At 36.3% G+C, this 16,085-nt stretch overlaps 2 protein-coding genes across 2 annotated transcripts; both read right to left on the reverse strand.

Moving 5' to 3' along the window:
• Positions 1–828: 828 nt before the first annotated feature.
• On the reverse strand, positions 829–2,123 carry LOC126824080 (cholecystokinin receptor-like). The gene has a single exon (XM_050553261.2). The coding sequence runs from the start codon at positions 1,973–1,975 to the stop codon at positions 920–922; it is 1,056 nt and encodes a 351-aa protein (XP_050409218.1). The 5' UTR covers positions 1,976–2,123; the 3' UTR covers positions 829–919.
• Positions 2,124–12,478: 10,355 nt separating this feature from the next.
• Positions 12,479–15,643, reverse strand: LOC126824081 (cholecystokinin receptor). The gene has a single exon (XM_050553262.1). The coding sequence runs from the start codon at positions 14,247–14,249 to the stop codon at positions 13,221–13,223; it is 1,029 nt and encodes a 342-aa protein (XP_050409219.1). The 5' UTR covers positions 14,250–15,643; the 3' UTR covers positions 12,479–13,220.
• Between the last annotated feature and the right edge of the window lie 442 nt (positions 15,644–16,085).

A 16,085-nucleotide genomic window follows, 5' to 3' on the forward strand; every position in this document is an offset into this window, starting at 1 on the left:
TAAAGCTAACCGACTTTATGTTTAATGCCTTACCTTTCTTCACCGATTGGATTAACGAAGACGGTCTTTATATATGGACCCGTCGTCATCAGCCCAGCTAGCCTTGACATAAACTGCTTTGGCCGAGAAAGTTCGTCCAGATTTTCCGGCGTGGTTTCCCCTTATTAGTGATACAGGACGGAGGACCTGACAAGGACAGCTGTATAATCGTGCGGATGGGACGAAAAACCGAGGTCCCGTGTACACATTGGCGTGCACGTAAAAGATCCCTTGGCAGTTGGAATTAATGTCCCTCATAACACACTGAATGGCGTATGCCCTTCTTCATTAGCCCAGGTTAGGAGCAGAACAGTAGGACGTTAAACCCCATTTCATTGCATTTCTTATGACATAAAGTACGTTCGATTTATTTTAATTAGATAAAGTACGTTATCCTTGTTACATAAAGTACGTTAGCCTTATACATAAAGTACCCTAGAGTTATTACATAAAGTACACTCGAGTTATTAAAATATAACAAACGTAACTGAATCTCGATACTATCAAATAATATAGTAAAATTATCAGGATAATATTATGTCTAAAACAGGAAATATAGGGGACTGTTATAACTCATTGGACGCCATTTTGGGAATATAATATAATATAATATAATATAATATAATATAATATAATATAATATAATATAATAATGAATTTGTTTAGACTAAAGCTGGTGTTTATTACAGCCTATTGTATATACAGTGTGTGGAACGATATCTGTTCATCATATTCGTAGGAGAGGCAGTTGACTCAATGACAGACCGCATGATACAGCGCGCGCACGTGCTAACCATTCGGCCATCCAACCGCCCGAGAGAGAAGGGACAGAACCCCACCTACCCGGGCTTATTACGGAATCCTAGCACATCCTCTACTATTAAATTTTGTGCTTTGCTTTTATCTTGAACAATTTCATCAAGCCATTACGGAATCGCTCGTCCATGAAGCTAAAGACGATTGGATTAACCGCGGCATTGATATAAAATACGTTAACGATTATAATATAAGAGATGAACTTAGCGCCCGTCAGGTTCTTTCTAAACTGTAGAACGCTGTCCACTGTATTTAGAATTATAACTGGTAAAAAACACAACACATACGTTGCTGTTATGATCACCATCATGAATGTAGTTTTATGCCTCTTCGTCACTTTCTGTCTACCTGTTTCCCGAGTCATGCATTTCGGCCTATCGAGTGCCCCGTATAATTGCAATTCGTTCCTAAATTTTCTTTGTTTGTAGATAGCGAATCCTATTAAACTATATAAAACAATGAAGAAGGTTTCAAACAAGATGCACGTGATTAATTGGAGAAGTGAATGAATAAAGGGAAATATCGAGTCTTTCAACACGTCACTAGGTTCACAAACTCGACCCAGAATGCCGACACGATCCGTTTCAATAACATTCATTTTAAAGAGAAAGAACGTTGGAATGCCTAAGATGTTGGACAAGGCGATACACGCGATAACCAATTTACAAGCCGTTCTTTCTTCTATTTGTCGTTTCAAGGGTCGACAGATTTTGTTATAACGTTGAAAACATATCAAAGCGAGCGATAACGTGGAACCATAGGCCATTGTATACCTCATAAAATTATTAAAAACACACAGTCCATTTGTAGGATACCTGTATTGGAAGCCGTACTCTATTATTTGATTGGGAATAACGACGACATTGGTGGTCAAATCGAAAACCGTTACACAAAGAATAAACGACCGAGTCGCTTTAGGTTTAAACGATTTATAATATACGATTAAAACTAGTGTGTTACCTACTAAACCAATCAATCCTAAAATACCAACAAATATTATAGCAGGCATGAATCTAAGTCTGGCTTCATGGCACAATTCATCCAGATAGCTGTTAATTTCTTCTTCAGTGTAGCTTATATTTGTCATTGATGTCGAATTCATGATCGCAGTCGTTTTCATTAGTCCAGAAAGTTACCCGGGTCGAGTTTCAGAACGATCTATTTTGCTGTCAACTTAATAATATGACGTCAACGCATCCATGCCAAAATCTAAATTTCTTCGATAATGGAAGAAATTATTGGAAATAAAATGAGGGAAATATTGTTAAATATCCACATTAAATAACCAAGTTAAATTGTGTTACATGTCCAGGTTCAATGGTGGTTATATATCCAAGTTAAACGGTGTTAAATTAAACGGTTTTAAATATCCAAGTTACTTGACATTAAATATCCAAGTTAACTATCCAAGTTCAATGGAGATAATTATCTAAGTGAAATTGCATTAAATATCCAAATTGAATGGTGTTAAATATCCAAGTTGAATGGTGTGAAATATCCAAGTTAAATATCGTTAATACGTATCCAATTTAAATATCCAAGTTGAATAATGTTAAATATCTAAGTTGAATATTGTTAAATATCCACATTAAATGACTTTAAATATTCACTTAAAATCTCCAAGTTGAATACTGTTTAATATCCAAGTTAAATATCGAAGTTGAATACTGTTTAATATCCAAGTTGAATATTGTTAAATTTCCAAGTTGAATATTGTTAAATCTCCAAGTTAAATATCGAAGTTGAATACTGTTTAATATCCAAGTTGAACATTGTCGAATCTCCAAGTTGAATACTGTTAAATCTCCAAGTTGAATAATGTTTAATATCCATGTTAAATAAGGTTAAATATATAAGTTGAATATTCAAGTTAACGAGTTGCTTTCAGTAAATATCAATGACGGATGATGGCAGTTAACAATATACTCCTTCTCCAATGTGATGTATTCAAATCCCTGTGATGTTTAGGTCCATAGAGTAATCTGTGATATTTTCAAATCCCTGTGATGTTTAGGTCCATAGACTATTCTACCGAGATTTTACCGATAGTACCTTATTAAGTTCACAAAGAATGGTGCAGAGAAATAGGAGGTTAAACCCCAATCCATCCATTTTGTTATATAGTCATGTTGATAAACCATCAACTTATGCACTATATTACCGGTTTCTTGCTATCGTCTAATAATTTCCACGAAATCGGGGGATCATATCAATGGTTCTTCACATAAAAAAATGTCTACTGCATTCCTGTTGTAGGTATGGAGATTTGACGGCCCGATACTGATTCAACATACCCTAATAAATATTTTCCGCATTCCTAGAAAGCGGAAAATATTTATTAAATCACTGCTAAACGAAAAGACGTCACAGCCGGAAATCATCTAGAGTACTAGTCATTTGAAGTTAAAGATATCCCATATATGGCTTGGTAGATAAATGTATTATCCCATATATGAGAGAGAGAGAGAGAGAGAGGGAGAGAGAAATGGGTTTAACGTCCACTCGACACAAACTAGGTCATTTCGGGACTAACATATGGTTTAATTTTATTTCAATAATTCGCTTGCGCGTAGGGGTTTTAGCAGTGGGAGGAAACCGGAGGACCCGGAGAAAACCCACGAGGTTAGACAGGCGACCCTACTCCTTGTCACGTACAACCGGGGATTCGAAACCACGCCAGTTGACTCAATGACAGACCTTATGATACAGCGCGCACTTGCTAACCACTCGACCATCCAACCCCCATCCCATATATGGCTTGATAGATAAGGGTATAAAAGTCATTTAAGGCGATTTCATTTACCTGTTGCCAAACCCGAGCTGTCCTGATTAGCCTGCTATGTTGTTACCAGAAGTAACGCCAGTGAAATTAAACAGAAATGGTACTTAACGGTACCATTGGACACAGTATCTTAATGAAATGAAATGGGGTTTAACGTCCTACTGTTCTGCTCCTATACTGGGCTAATGAAGGCGGGCATACGCCATACAGTGTGCTATGTACAAATTGGCGTGCACGTAAAGGAAACCTTGACAGTTGGAATTCGATGTAAGAGTAAACTGTAGCGCAGCTGTCTGTGCAAAATTTCCATCACAGCAAATTAAACATCTGTTGTCATTCTTCCTTGTCGAAACTTTACAAATATTTTATAATAGTCATTAGACATCCTGTTGCCATCCTTCCTTATCGAAACTAGGGGATCACGTGGCTAAGTGGGTAAGACGCTGGATCGCTAGCCTGGTCGTTATAATGTTCCGATTCGATGAATTTCGAGAAATGTTTTTGGAATAATGTTTTGCAAGATTTGAATTTGGAGATTTGTATTTGAAAATTTGTTGTTCGAGCTTTGTTTTTCGTTAATGTAGGCCATTTTTTGATTTTTTAAAATAAATTTTATCTTTATATTCAAATACAAATTAATTAAACAAAAATACAATTTACAAATCTGATATAACAAACGTCTGATTTGTGAAACAAAATATTGATTTTAAGATACAAATTTTAATTTTAGTATAAAAATGTCGAAATACGATAACAAATGAAGTAATAAGAATAAAGAGCTGTTTGGTCTTCCATAAATCAAAACTAAATGCAAACGTTCTACGTTCTGCTTTAAAAAAAAAAAAAAAAAAAAACATTTAAAAAGAAAATACTGAATGACAGAAATTGTCCCCATATTTAGGTAAATAATACACGAAATGTCGAGGGGAATCCCCCGTGTTTTCTTGTCTGGCAGGTTTCGATATCTCTATTTCAACATATTAAACCCGATACCTCTTTTATCCTTAATGCAAATAGACTGCAGATAAATATATCTTAAAAGGGACAATAACATTCTTGCTGGCTTGACAGCTCGAGTAAATAAATATTAGCCTTATTCTAAGTATTAGATGTTTAAGTGTTCTACCTGTTGTGTAAATTATCCATTACATCCTATTTTACTTGTCCAGAGGGTTCGAAAATATTTTTAAATCCAAGTCACATTTGAAAAGGTTTACGTTAGGCTTTTCAAATCATTTAGTTGAATTTTTCCAATTTTTTAAATTAGGTGTGTTAAGATGAAATGTGTATCATCAATTAATTGGAATACTGTAAAATAGTACAATTTGTTGACCAGAATAAAGATTGGGACATATTATTCAGTTACAACAAGAATGGTATTGAGCCTTTAAAGCATCGGACTGACGATGAGTTCACAAAGCATTCTCAGACTTAAGTTAAGAATTTACTCTACTTTCAACCACCTTTTATGAGAAATGTCTTTGATCCACAAACACAAAACTTTTCACATTGTTTATTATTGATGTATTTGATACATTAAAACAACAAAAGTTTTATAAAGGGCTATATTTTAGTTAAAATAAGGCCAACAATTTTGAGTAAATTCTAAACTTAAGTTTGAGAATCCTTAGTGAACTTGGGGCCAGGTGTCATTTGCATATTCTGGTCAATATATAATCCACGCTAATATGTACTCAAATTGGTTATTTAAAGTAGCTAAGTCTCTAACTCAATATCATCCAAAATCTTCGACATTGAAAATACAAATTATTTGTCAATTTAAATCAACATTGATGTTGTGATCTTACCGTGAAAAGATGGGCTTCTGATATCCAATATTTAAGACAAAATAAACATTTTACAATTGGTACACGAATCGTGTACCATAATGCGTTTCAGCGCTATTTGTAATTAGAAACTCGAAAAACGAGGCTAGGCATATTCCACAAGTCACGTCAAACGGAGACGCTATATTCTTATCTGGAGAGCATGCCCAAAAAAATACTATCGGCGTAGACTGGAATAACCAGACACTAGTGATTGCCATCCGATTGAGACTTCTGGCGTATTTCGCCGAACCTAACTGATTAGAACTTACAGTAAAAACAGAAACGATTGAATGTAAATCAATTTATATACATTCATATTACATTATTTTATGCGTTGCGACCCATTTGTGTCAATTTCTAGGTCCCAAATATTAGCGACTTAGCTCCTTTAACATTTGATTAAGAAAATAAAATCAACGGCAGATAATCGCCCATAGTGATTGCCATTCGATTGAGACTTCTGGCGTATTTCGCCGAACCTAACTGATTAGAAATTACAGTAAAAACAGAAACGATTGAATGTAAATCAATTTATATACATTCATATTACATTATTTTATGCGTCGCGACCCATTTGTGTCAATTTCTAGGTCCCAAATATTAGCAACTTAGCTCCTTTAACATTTGATTAAGAAAATAAAATCAACGGCAGATAATCGCCCATCTTAGATTCAATTCAAATGTTGACATATAGCTTGTTTTATTGGATGTAGAGAATGACAAACTTTTGCAAGATTTTAGATTGATCATATCTTGGTAGATTTTAAACGAACATGAAACATTTTTCGGGGACTAAACTTCTACAATATCGTAGTTTTCAAGGGATTAATAAACGGTCATTTGGGGATGAACAGCTTTAAAATAATGGTTTATGAATTGCTACAGGATATTTTAGTCATATTATGCTTGGACGAGGTGTATTCAAGGTTTTCCGTCTTTACAAGGAAAAGTCATTTATTAGAATGTAAAGAAATGAATTTTATTTAAAAAATGCCCTCATTAAATCTGAAAATTGAATATTAATAGTGTTAGATGTTATATTTTATTGTACTTAATTCCTGTTTCATAAATATGCTCTGACGTAACGTCATTGTCTTATATATTACATTATATTATATTATGGCCTGAATAGGTTCAAGAGAGTTGAAAAGGTTAGCGCGTGCGCATTGGATCACAAGGTCTGTTATTGATTCAAGTGGTGTTGTTTCGATTCCCCGTTTGTACGTGACAAGGAGGAGGGTCGCCTTCTAACCTCGCCATTGATCTTCTCCGGGTCCTCCAGTTTCCTCCCCACTGCTAAACACCCCTACGAAAATGTCAATTATTATGCGTAGTTCACTGAACAGGAGGTCCCGGGTTCCTCGGGATTTTCAGCGTGGTTTTCGCAAAATCAATGGTGCAACACCGTTCTCAATACTAAGCTCTATATTTGATTCTTGGGTGCTTGCATTCAAGGAGTAATGTTGTCCCCAGGGCATCATCAAACCACTGCCAGTAGAGTGGTTCACAGACTCAATTATTTGTCGTTATAAAAACCGACCCACTTTGTTTGCATCTTCAAGAAATTTTCTGAAGTGAGCAAAGTTTAGTCCCGCGCACGTGGGTTCGGAGGTCGCAGCACATATACGCCACACGAGGTATTTTACAAACATGTATTGGTATATAAAGCCGAGTAAAAAATACACTCTTTACGCACTTCGACTTTAATAGCGAACGTGAGCAAAAATTTTGACTGCACTCTTTGATTTAATTTTTGATTTGGGCGATTTAAGTACAGAGCTAGCTGTAATAGCTTCGTTTCATTTCTAACTTTCAAAAGCAAGATAAACTCATTACAACATTTTGGGATTTACTTTTATTTAGCGGTTACAACTTTCGTTTACGTGGCGCTCTCTTTATTTTAGGAAATAAATAATTGCTAGCTCTAAATACGCAGAACTATTTGAGACCGGAACATAACCGAAACAATTGTTTTATTTGTAGTCTTTATTTTCCAGACACTTTTCGGTAACTTGGTGTAAATCATTTTCATAATCATAGTATCTTATTTAATTATAGTGCAGACTTAGGCCTAGATTGACGGACTTAGTTCTGAGACTGAGCCCTGCAAGATGGCGTCCACCGATGAATTGCTATCCAGCATTGGATTGGACAAGTACCCCTATGATTTGAGCACTGTAACCAAACTACCCATGGGAAAAATCACAAATAGGCTTATACTACGGAGCATCGGTCTATCATAACTGCTTTACATGACGATTGTGAGACGTTTGGTGAAAAACACATTTAAAATAGACTGGTCAGACTGAAGACAAAGACTAGGCAGCTGGGTAAAAGTAAGGCTAAGTCCAAAAAATTGGCAAAAGCACACGACGATTTTCTTGACACCCCATTTTTTCCAGGGATAGCGGACGAGATTCCATCGGCAGATACTAGTGAAATTAATTTCATAAATAGAGAGACCCGGATACGGTAGCTGATTTAGGACACGCAAAACAAAAATAATATCTCGAGCGCTCGAGATAGTTAAGTCGAGCGCTCGAGATAGTTAAGTCGAGCGCTCGAGATAATGTAACCGAACACGTCTCAACCGATGTTTTAAGCTGTATAATTTTTTGCATAATTTTATGATACTAAGTCGAGCGCTCGAGATAATGTAACCGAACACTTCTCAACCGATGTTTTAAGCTGTATAATTTTGTGCATAATTTGATGATAAACTTTCAGAAAAAAGATGTTCATTTGTTCATATAGTAAATTAAAAGCCCGGTTAAAAGACATTATTCAAAGTGTCTTTTCATCTAAATCGGGAAATGTTAGATATCAATATTTAGTTGTTAATTAAAACTCCACATATTTTGTTAAGAACCATAGTGATTCCAAAAATAAATTCACCGCCAACAAGATAATTCAGATGTTGGATTTTTTAATTGATAATATCTTTGTTGAATTTGGAGGGGAAATTTATCAGCAAGTGGTCGGTATCCCCATGGGCACCAACTGTGCACCTTTGCTTGCTGATTTGTTTCTCTATTCCTACGAGGCCGATTACATACAGGCACTTGTAAAATCAAATAAACGATTAGTCAGACATTTTAATTTCACTTATCGATATATCGATGATGTCCTATCACTGAATAATCCAAAATTTAGTGATTATGTAGAATTCATATATCCTGATGAGCTCGAAATTCAAAACACTACTGACAGTGACAATTACGCTTCCTACTTGGATCTGCGTCTCGATTTTGACAATTGCCATAAACTTAGTGTCAAATTGTACGATAAGCGTGATGACTTTGACTTTCCGATTGTTAACTTTCCATTTATTAGTAGTAACATTCCAATATCACCAGCTTATGGAGTGTTTGTGTCTCAACTAAACCGTTTCGCGAGAGCTTGTTCATTTTATTCTGATTTTTTAAGTAGATCGAGGCATTTGTCATCTAAGCTTCAACTACAGGGATACTTGCGAACTAAACTTATTAAAACCTTTAAAAAGTTTTATGGGCGTCATATTGACTTGATTTTATTGGTTTTATTTTATTATTACAGCCCATCCAAAGCTGTATTTAACTATGTATGGTTCGACATACAATGTAAATATGGGATTTGGTCATTTATTGCGCAATTACTTTTTATACGTTCGCATTCATAAGGGGGGGGGGGGGTCGAATGGTTAGCACGTGCGCGCTGTATCATAAGGCCTGTCATTGAGTCATCTGGCAGGTTTTCGAATCATCGGTTGTACGTGACAAGGAATAGGGTCGCCGGTCTAACCTCGTGGGGGTTCTTCGGGTCCTCCGGTTTTCTCCCACAGCTAAAGATCCCTACGAGCAAGCGAGTTATTGAAATAAAATTAAACCATATGTTAGTCCCAAAATGACCTAGTCTGTGTCGAGTGGGCGTTAAATCCCATTTCTCTCTCTCTCTCTCTCGCATTCATAATGTGGACGTATTATGCCGTCGCAACTGTGTGTGGGTGGATGTTTGTGTATCTGTGGATTGTCTTGAAACTTCATATACTTATTCCGTATACCGTAAGGATGATCCCTATTGTTTTTGGTACATGCCCGACCCCTAGGTCAGAGCCACGCCCATTTTTTGTATTTGTTTGTTTGTGATCTCTAGGACACATTTCTTAACGGATTATCTTGACACTTAGCATACTTATTCCTTATACCCGAAGGAACACCCCTATTTTTGATGGTGCATGCCCAATCCCCATGTGTGCCTGTGTGTCGCCTACATGCCGCAATTCTGAATGAATCGTCTTGTCCATACTTATTCCTTGTACCCTAATGATGACCATTATTATTTTTGGTGCATGCTCGACCGCCTGGGACACAGTCACGCCCAATTTTTGTCTGTCTTTTGTGTCGCCTACAGGCTGCAATTCTTAACAGATCATTTTGAAACTTTCCATACCTATTCCTTATACCCTAAGGATTTTCCCTATTGCTTTTGGTTAATGTCCGACCCCAGGGCCTTAACCACACGCATTTTCTCTTTGTGTCTTTTTGTTGCCAACAGGTCACAATTTTTATTGGATCGCCTTGGAACTTGGTATATGTATTCATTGTAGCCTAAGGATGGCAACTATTGGTTCTGGTGCATGTCCCGACTCCTAGGGACAGAGCCACACCCAATTTTTGTGTTTATCGTATACTGGCCGCAATTCTGAGTGGATCACCTTCAAACATGGCATATGTATTCCTTATAGACGAAGGGCGGCAGCAAATGATTTTGGTGCATGTCTTGACACCAGGGGCAGAGTCACACCCAATTTTTGTGTTTAGCGTCTGAAGGCCACAATTAATTATTCTAAAAGGATAATCTTGGAACTTGGTATACTTATTCCTTATTTCCTAATGACGGCAACTAATGATTTTGGTGCATGATCCGCCCCCCTTCGGCGGTGCCACACCCACTTTTTGTTAATACTTCGTTTGTAAATAATCTACAGGTGGGAAATATTAACATATTTAGATCCAATTCAGTATAATCCATCAGAAGGTTGTACCTATTTATATTGGTCCATGTCCAACCCCGAGGGGCAGAGAGAGCCACGCCCAATCTTTGTGTTTTTGTGTCTGCAGGCTGGAATTCTGAATGGATCGTCTTGGAACTTGGCATATTTATTCCTTATACCACAAAGACAGCAACTATTTATTTTGGTGCATGCCCCGACCGGTGTCACATCCACTTTTTGTTAATATTTAATCTGTAAATTTGGCAAAACAAACCCAACGCCCAGCCTTCTTTTGCCACTTGCCATGTTATAGTCAGTGCAGCCATTTCATATTCCATATATCAATCAAAGGAGGAATGTGGACGTATATTGCAGCGGTAGCGATGCTCTTGTTGTATATGTAGATATTTTTTTTGCATATGTACATAATTATTTTTTGTATATGCACATAATTATTTTTTTAAATGTACATAATTATGTTTCTTATATTGGTCATTCGTGGTGCAGTGTAAACGAAATTAGAGTCCAAGAACACACATTGTGTCGTCACCCGTTTAATCAGATTATCTGTATAAAGGGAGGTTACTCTACTAGTGGTTAATATATATTCAGATACAGACCACAATTGATCAGAGTCTTATGGGTAATTGCTATTATAATCTCGTACCACTACCATTCATATTACTGTCCTTTAAAACAGGTGATTCAGTCAGGATGTTCACTGGAGTTAGTTTAATCCCAGTTTCTTCCGAAGATATATAAACATGTTCATCCGTCCGCATCATGGTATTGGAGCGTCTGGGAAATACTATTTTAGCTGACCTTCATTACCGCGTGTGTCATGAGTTGTATAAAAATATAAAATAAACAATAATCAATCAAATACAAACAATTAATACTTTAATAATAAACATAAAATATTAACTAATGTTTATACACAAGCTTTATGTAGTAGGGCTAACGTACGTTATGTAATAAATCTAACGTGCTTAATGTAACAAGGCTAACATACTTTATGTAAAAAGTTTAACGTACTTTATGTAATAAATCTAACGTACTTAATGTAATAAGGCTAACATACTTTGTGTAACAAGGCTAACGTACTTTATGTAAAAAGGCTAACGTACTATATGTAATAAGGCTAAAATACTTTATGTAAAAAGGCTAACGTACCTAATGTAAAAAGACTAACATACTTTGTGTAACAAGGCTAGCGTACTTTATGTAATATTGCTAATTTACTTTATGTAAAATCTCGAATATGCCTTACGTAATAAGGCTAACGTACTTTATGTATTATTTGAACGTACTTTAGGAAATAACTCGAACGTACTTTGTGTAATAAGGATAGCGTACTATATGTAAAAAGCCAAAGTACTAATGTTTATACGCAACCTTTGTGTAATAATGCTAACACACTGTAGTACGTGCATGCAATGTCCTTTATATCGAAAGCCAATGAAATGAAATGGGGGTTAACATTTTACTTTTCTGTACCGACAGGTCTAATGAAGGCGGTCTTTTATGGATCCGTCTTCATTAGACCTGTCCGTGCAGAAAAGTAGGACTTTAAACCCCATTTCATTTTCTTTACACGGAGGATAACACATGTAAATTAGCTCTTGGCATTTTACCTATACATCATACTTCTTTATGAGTAGGGGATCACGGTGGCTAAGTGGGTAAGGCGCTGGCTCGCTAGCCTGGAGGTCGGGTGTTCGATCCCTGCATTGGCCGAGAAAGTTCATCCTGATTTTCCGGCGTGGTTCTCCCTTGTCAGTGATGCAGGACGGAGGGGCTGACAAGGATAGCTGTCTAGTCGTTCGGATGGGACGAAAAACCGAGGTCCCGTGTACACATTGGCGTGCACGTTAAAGATCCCTTGACAGTTGGAATTCGATATAAGAGTAGGCCGTAGTGCCGCTGTCCGGGCAAAATTTCCCTCATAGCACACTGTATGGCGTATGCCCGTCTTCATTAGCCCAGTTCGGAGCAAAACAGTAGGACGTTAAACCCCATTTCATTTCATTTCATTTCTTTATGAGTACGATGTTAATATTATACATAATTCAAATTTAACATTTAATCCATTCTAGACAAAGTGTAGGATTCCATGTGGAACAGTGTACATCAAATGTATGTCATTATATATAGCCTGGTGAATATAGATAATTAATTAAATAGTATTATTCATTATCGCATAAACGCATGTGGTCTTAATGATATACCAAAATACGGGAGATTCTATCAGCCTCTCATATAAAATAGTACGAGTAAAATATAACACATGTAAAATATAACTTAATCCCGATAATATCAAATAATATTAAGATAATAATACCCCTTAACTATATATCAAGATAGTAATCCCCCTCATACCCGGCGGAGGGTTGAGGGGGGGGGGGTAAACACGTGCGCATTAGATCACAAGGTCCGTCATTTGAGTCAATTTGTGTGGTTTCAATTCGTCCTCCGTTTCCATACCACTGTTAAAGACCCCCCCCCCCCCGCGCAAGCGAATTATTGAAATATGTAAGTCCAATGGACGTTAAACACCATGTCTCTCTATCTCTCTGATCATACACCCAAATATAACCCAATGACACTAACTATTATCTCCAGTTATTTTAATTCTCTTAATGTCAACAGTTGCTAGATTTATCTGGTAGATCCTAAGACACGGTTATTTCTTTTGATTGCATTAATGATCCATATTCCCGGGAGAGAAGGGGACAGAGCCCCACCTACCAGGGCTTATTACCGAATCCTGGCACATCCACTTTTATCTGTGCTTTATCTTGAACAAAGTCATCAAGCCATCGCGGAATCGCTTGTCCATGAAGCCAAAGACAATTGGATTAACCGCGGCATTGATATAGAATAAGCGAACGAATATAATATATGAGATGAACTTAGCACCGTTCAGGTTATTTCTAAACTGCAGAACGCTATCCACTGTATTTATAATTATAACAGGTAAAAAACTCAACACATACGTTGCAGTTATGATCATCAGCATCAACGTCGTTTTATGCCTCTTTGTTACTTTCTTTCTACCTGTTTCCAGAGTCATGCCTTCCGGTCTATCGATTGCCCCGTGTACTTGAAATTGTTGCCTAAATTTTCTTTGTTTGTAGATAGCGAATCCTATTAAACTATATAAAACAATGAAGAAGATTTCAAACAAGATGCACGTGATTAATTGAAGAAATGAATGAATAAAGGGTAGTATCGAGTCTTTCAACACGTCACTAGGTTCACAAACTCGACCCAGAATGCCGACACGATCCGTTTCAACCCCATTACCTTTATATTGAAAGATCGTTGGAATGCCTAAGATGATGGTCGAGGCGACACACGCGATAACCAATTTACAAGCCGTTCTTTTTTCTATTTGTCGTTTCAAGGGTCGACAGATTTTGTTATAACGTTCAATACATATCAAAGCGAGAGATAACGTGGCGCCATAGGCCATTGTATACCTCATAAAATTATTAAAAACACACAGTCCATTTGTAGGATACCTGTATCTGAAGCTCATCTCTATTATTTCATTGGGAATAACGATGACATTGGTGGTCAAATCGAAAACCGCGACACAAAGAATAAACGACCGAGACGCTTTAGGTTTAAACGATTTATAATATACGATTAAAACTAGTGTATTACCCACGAAACCAATCAATCCTAAAATACCAACCAATATTATAGCAGGCATGAATCTAAGTCTGGCTTCATGGCACAATTGATCCAGATAGCTGTTAATTTCTTCTTCAGTGTAGCTGATATTTGTCATTGATGTCGAATTCATGATCTCGGTCGTTCTCGTTAGTCCAGAAAGTTACCTGGGTCGAGTTTTAGAACTATCTATTTTGCTGACATCCTAATAAAATGACGTCGCCTCATCCATGCTAAAAACTAAATTTCTTTGATAATGGTAGAAATTATTGGAAACAAAAAGAGGGGAATATTGTTAAATATAAAAGTTAAATATCCAAGTTAAATTGTCCAAGCTCAATGATATTTTTTAAAAAATCCAAGTTAAACGGTATCCAAGTTAAATGACATTCAATATCCAAGTTAACTATCCAACATAACTAACTAAGAGAAAATGCTTTAACTATCCAAGTTGAATGTTGTTAAATATCCAAGTTAAATATCCACATCAATGACGTTAAGTATCCAATTTAAATATCCAATTTGCATAACGTTAAATATCCAAGTTGGCTATTGTTAAATATCCAAGTTTATATGAAGTTGAATATCCAAGTTAAATATATACATTGAATATCCCGGTTGCATGGCTTTAAATATCCAGGTAAAATCTCCAAGTTGAATACTGTTTAATACACAATTTAAATCTCCATGAGGTATACTGTTTAATATCCAAGTCGAATACGGTTGAATCTCCAAGTTGAATACTGTTTAATATCCAAGTTGAATACTGTTTAATACACAATTTAAATCTCCAAGTCGAATACTGTTTAATATCCAAGTTAAATATCCAAGTTGAATACTGTTTAATATCCAAGTTGAATACTGTTTAATATCCAAGTTGAATACCGTTTAATATCCATGTTAAATAAGGTTAAATATAAAGTTGAATATCTAAGTTAAGGGTTGCTTTCAATTAATATCAATGACGGATGATGACAGTTAACAATTAACAATATACTCCTGTGATATATTCAAATCCCGGTGACGTTTAGGTCCATAGTGTGATCTGTGATATATTCAAAGCCCTGTGACGTTTAGGTCCATAGAGTTATCTACCGAGATTTTACTGACAGTAATTAATAAGCTTCACAAACAATGGTGCAGAAAAGTAGGACGTTAAACCCCAGTCCATCCATTCTGTTATATACGGTAGTCCTCTTGATAAACCACCAACCTATCCACACAATTACTGGTTCGGTGTCTCGCTATCGTCCAATAATTTCCACGAAACCGGGGGATTATATCAATCGTTCTTCACATTAAACACGTCTACTGTAAATACGTCTACTGTACTGGTTCGAGGTTCGATGTCTTGTTATCGTCCAATAATTTCCACGAAACCAAGGGATTATATCAATCGTTCTTTGCATTAAACACGTCTAGTGTATATACGTCTACTGTATTCCCGTTTTAAATACAGAAATCTAGCAAGTTTTCCCCGTTTTATGTACGGACATCTGACGGGTTTGATACTGATTCGACAAAATCCGGCTGATCATGGAGTGATTATTCAATATAACCTAGTATTGCATTCCTAGAAAGCGGATACATATTCATTCAATCATAGTTAAATAGACGAAGAGACATCGTAACCGGAAATCGTCTGGTGTACTAGTCAATCTAAATTAAAGCTACTATCCCATATATGGCTTAGGGGATAAAAGTATTACGTTTATCCCATATATGGCTTAGGGGATAAAAGTATTACTTGTATCCCATATATGGCTTAATAATATATAAAGGTATTAAGAGAGAGAGAGAGAGAGAGAGCGAGAGAGAGAGATTTAACATCCACTCGACACAAACAATGTCATTTCGGGATTAACATTTGTTTCAATTTTATTTCAATAATTTGCTTGCGCGTAGAGGTCTTTAGCAGTAGGAGGAAACCGGAGGACCTGGAGAAAACCCACGAGATTGGAAGGCGACC

Source organism: Patella vulgata, chromosome 6 (genome assembly GCF_932274485.2).
Source record: "Patella vulgata chromosome 6, xgPatVulg1.2, whole genome shotgun sequence".
Classification (NCBI taxonomy): Eukaryota; Metazoa; Mollusca; class Gastropoda; family Patellidae; genus Patella; species Patella vulgata.

What these genes read in the sequence shown, in the direction of transcription:
- LOC126824080 (XM_050553261.2), bottom strand. Translation starts at nt 1,975, where the DNA reads ATGAAAACGACTGCGATCATGAATTCGACATCAATGACAAATATAAGC.
- LOC126824081 (XM_050553262.1), bottom strand. Translation starts at nt 14,249, where the DNA reads ATGAATTCGACATCAATGACAAATATCAGCTACACTGAAGAAGAAATT.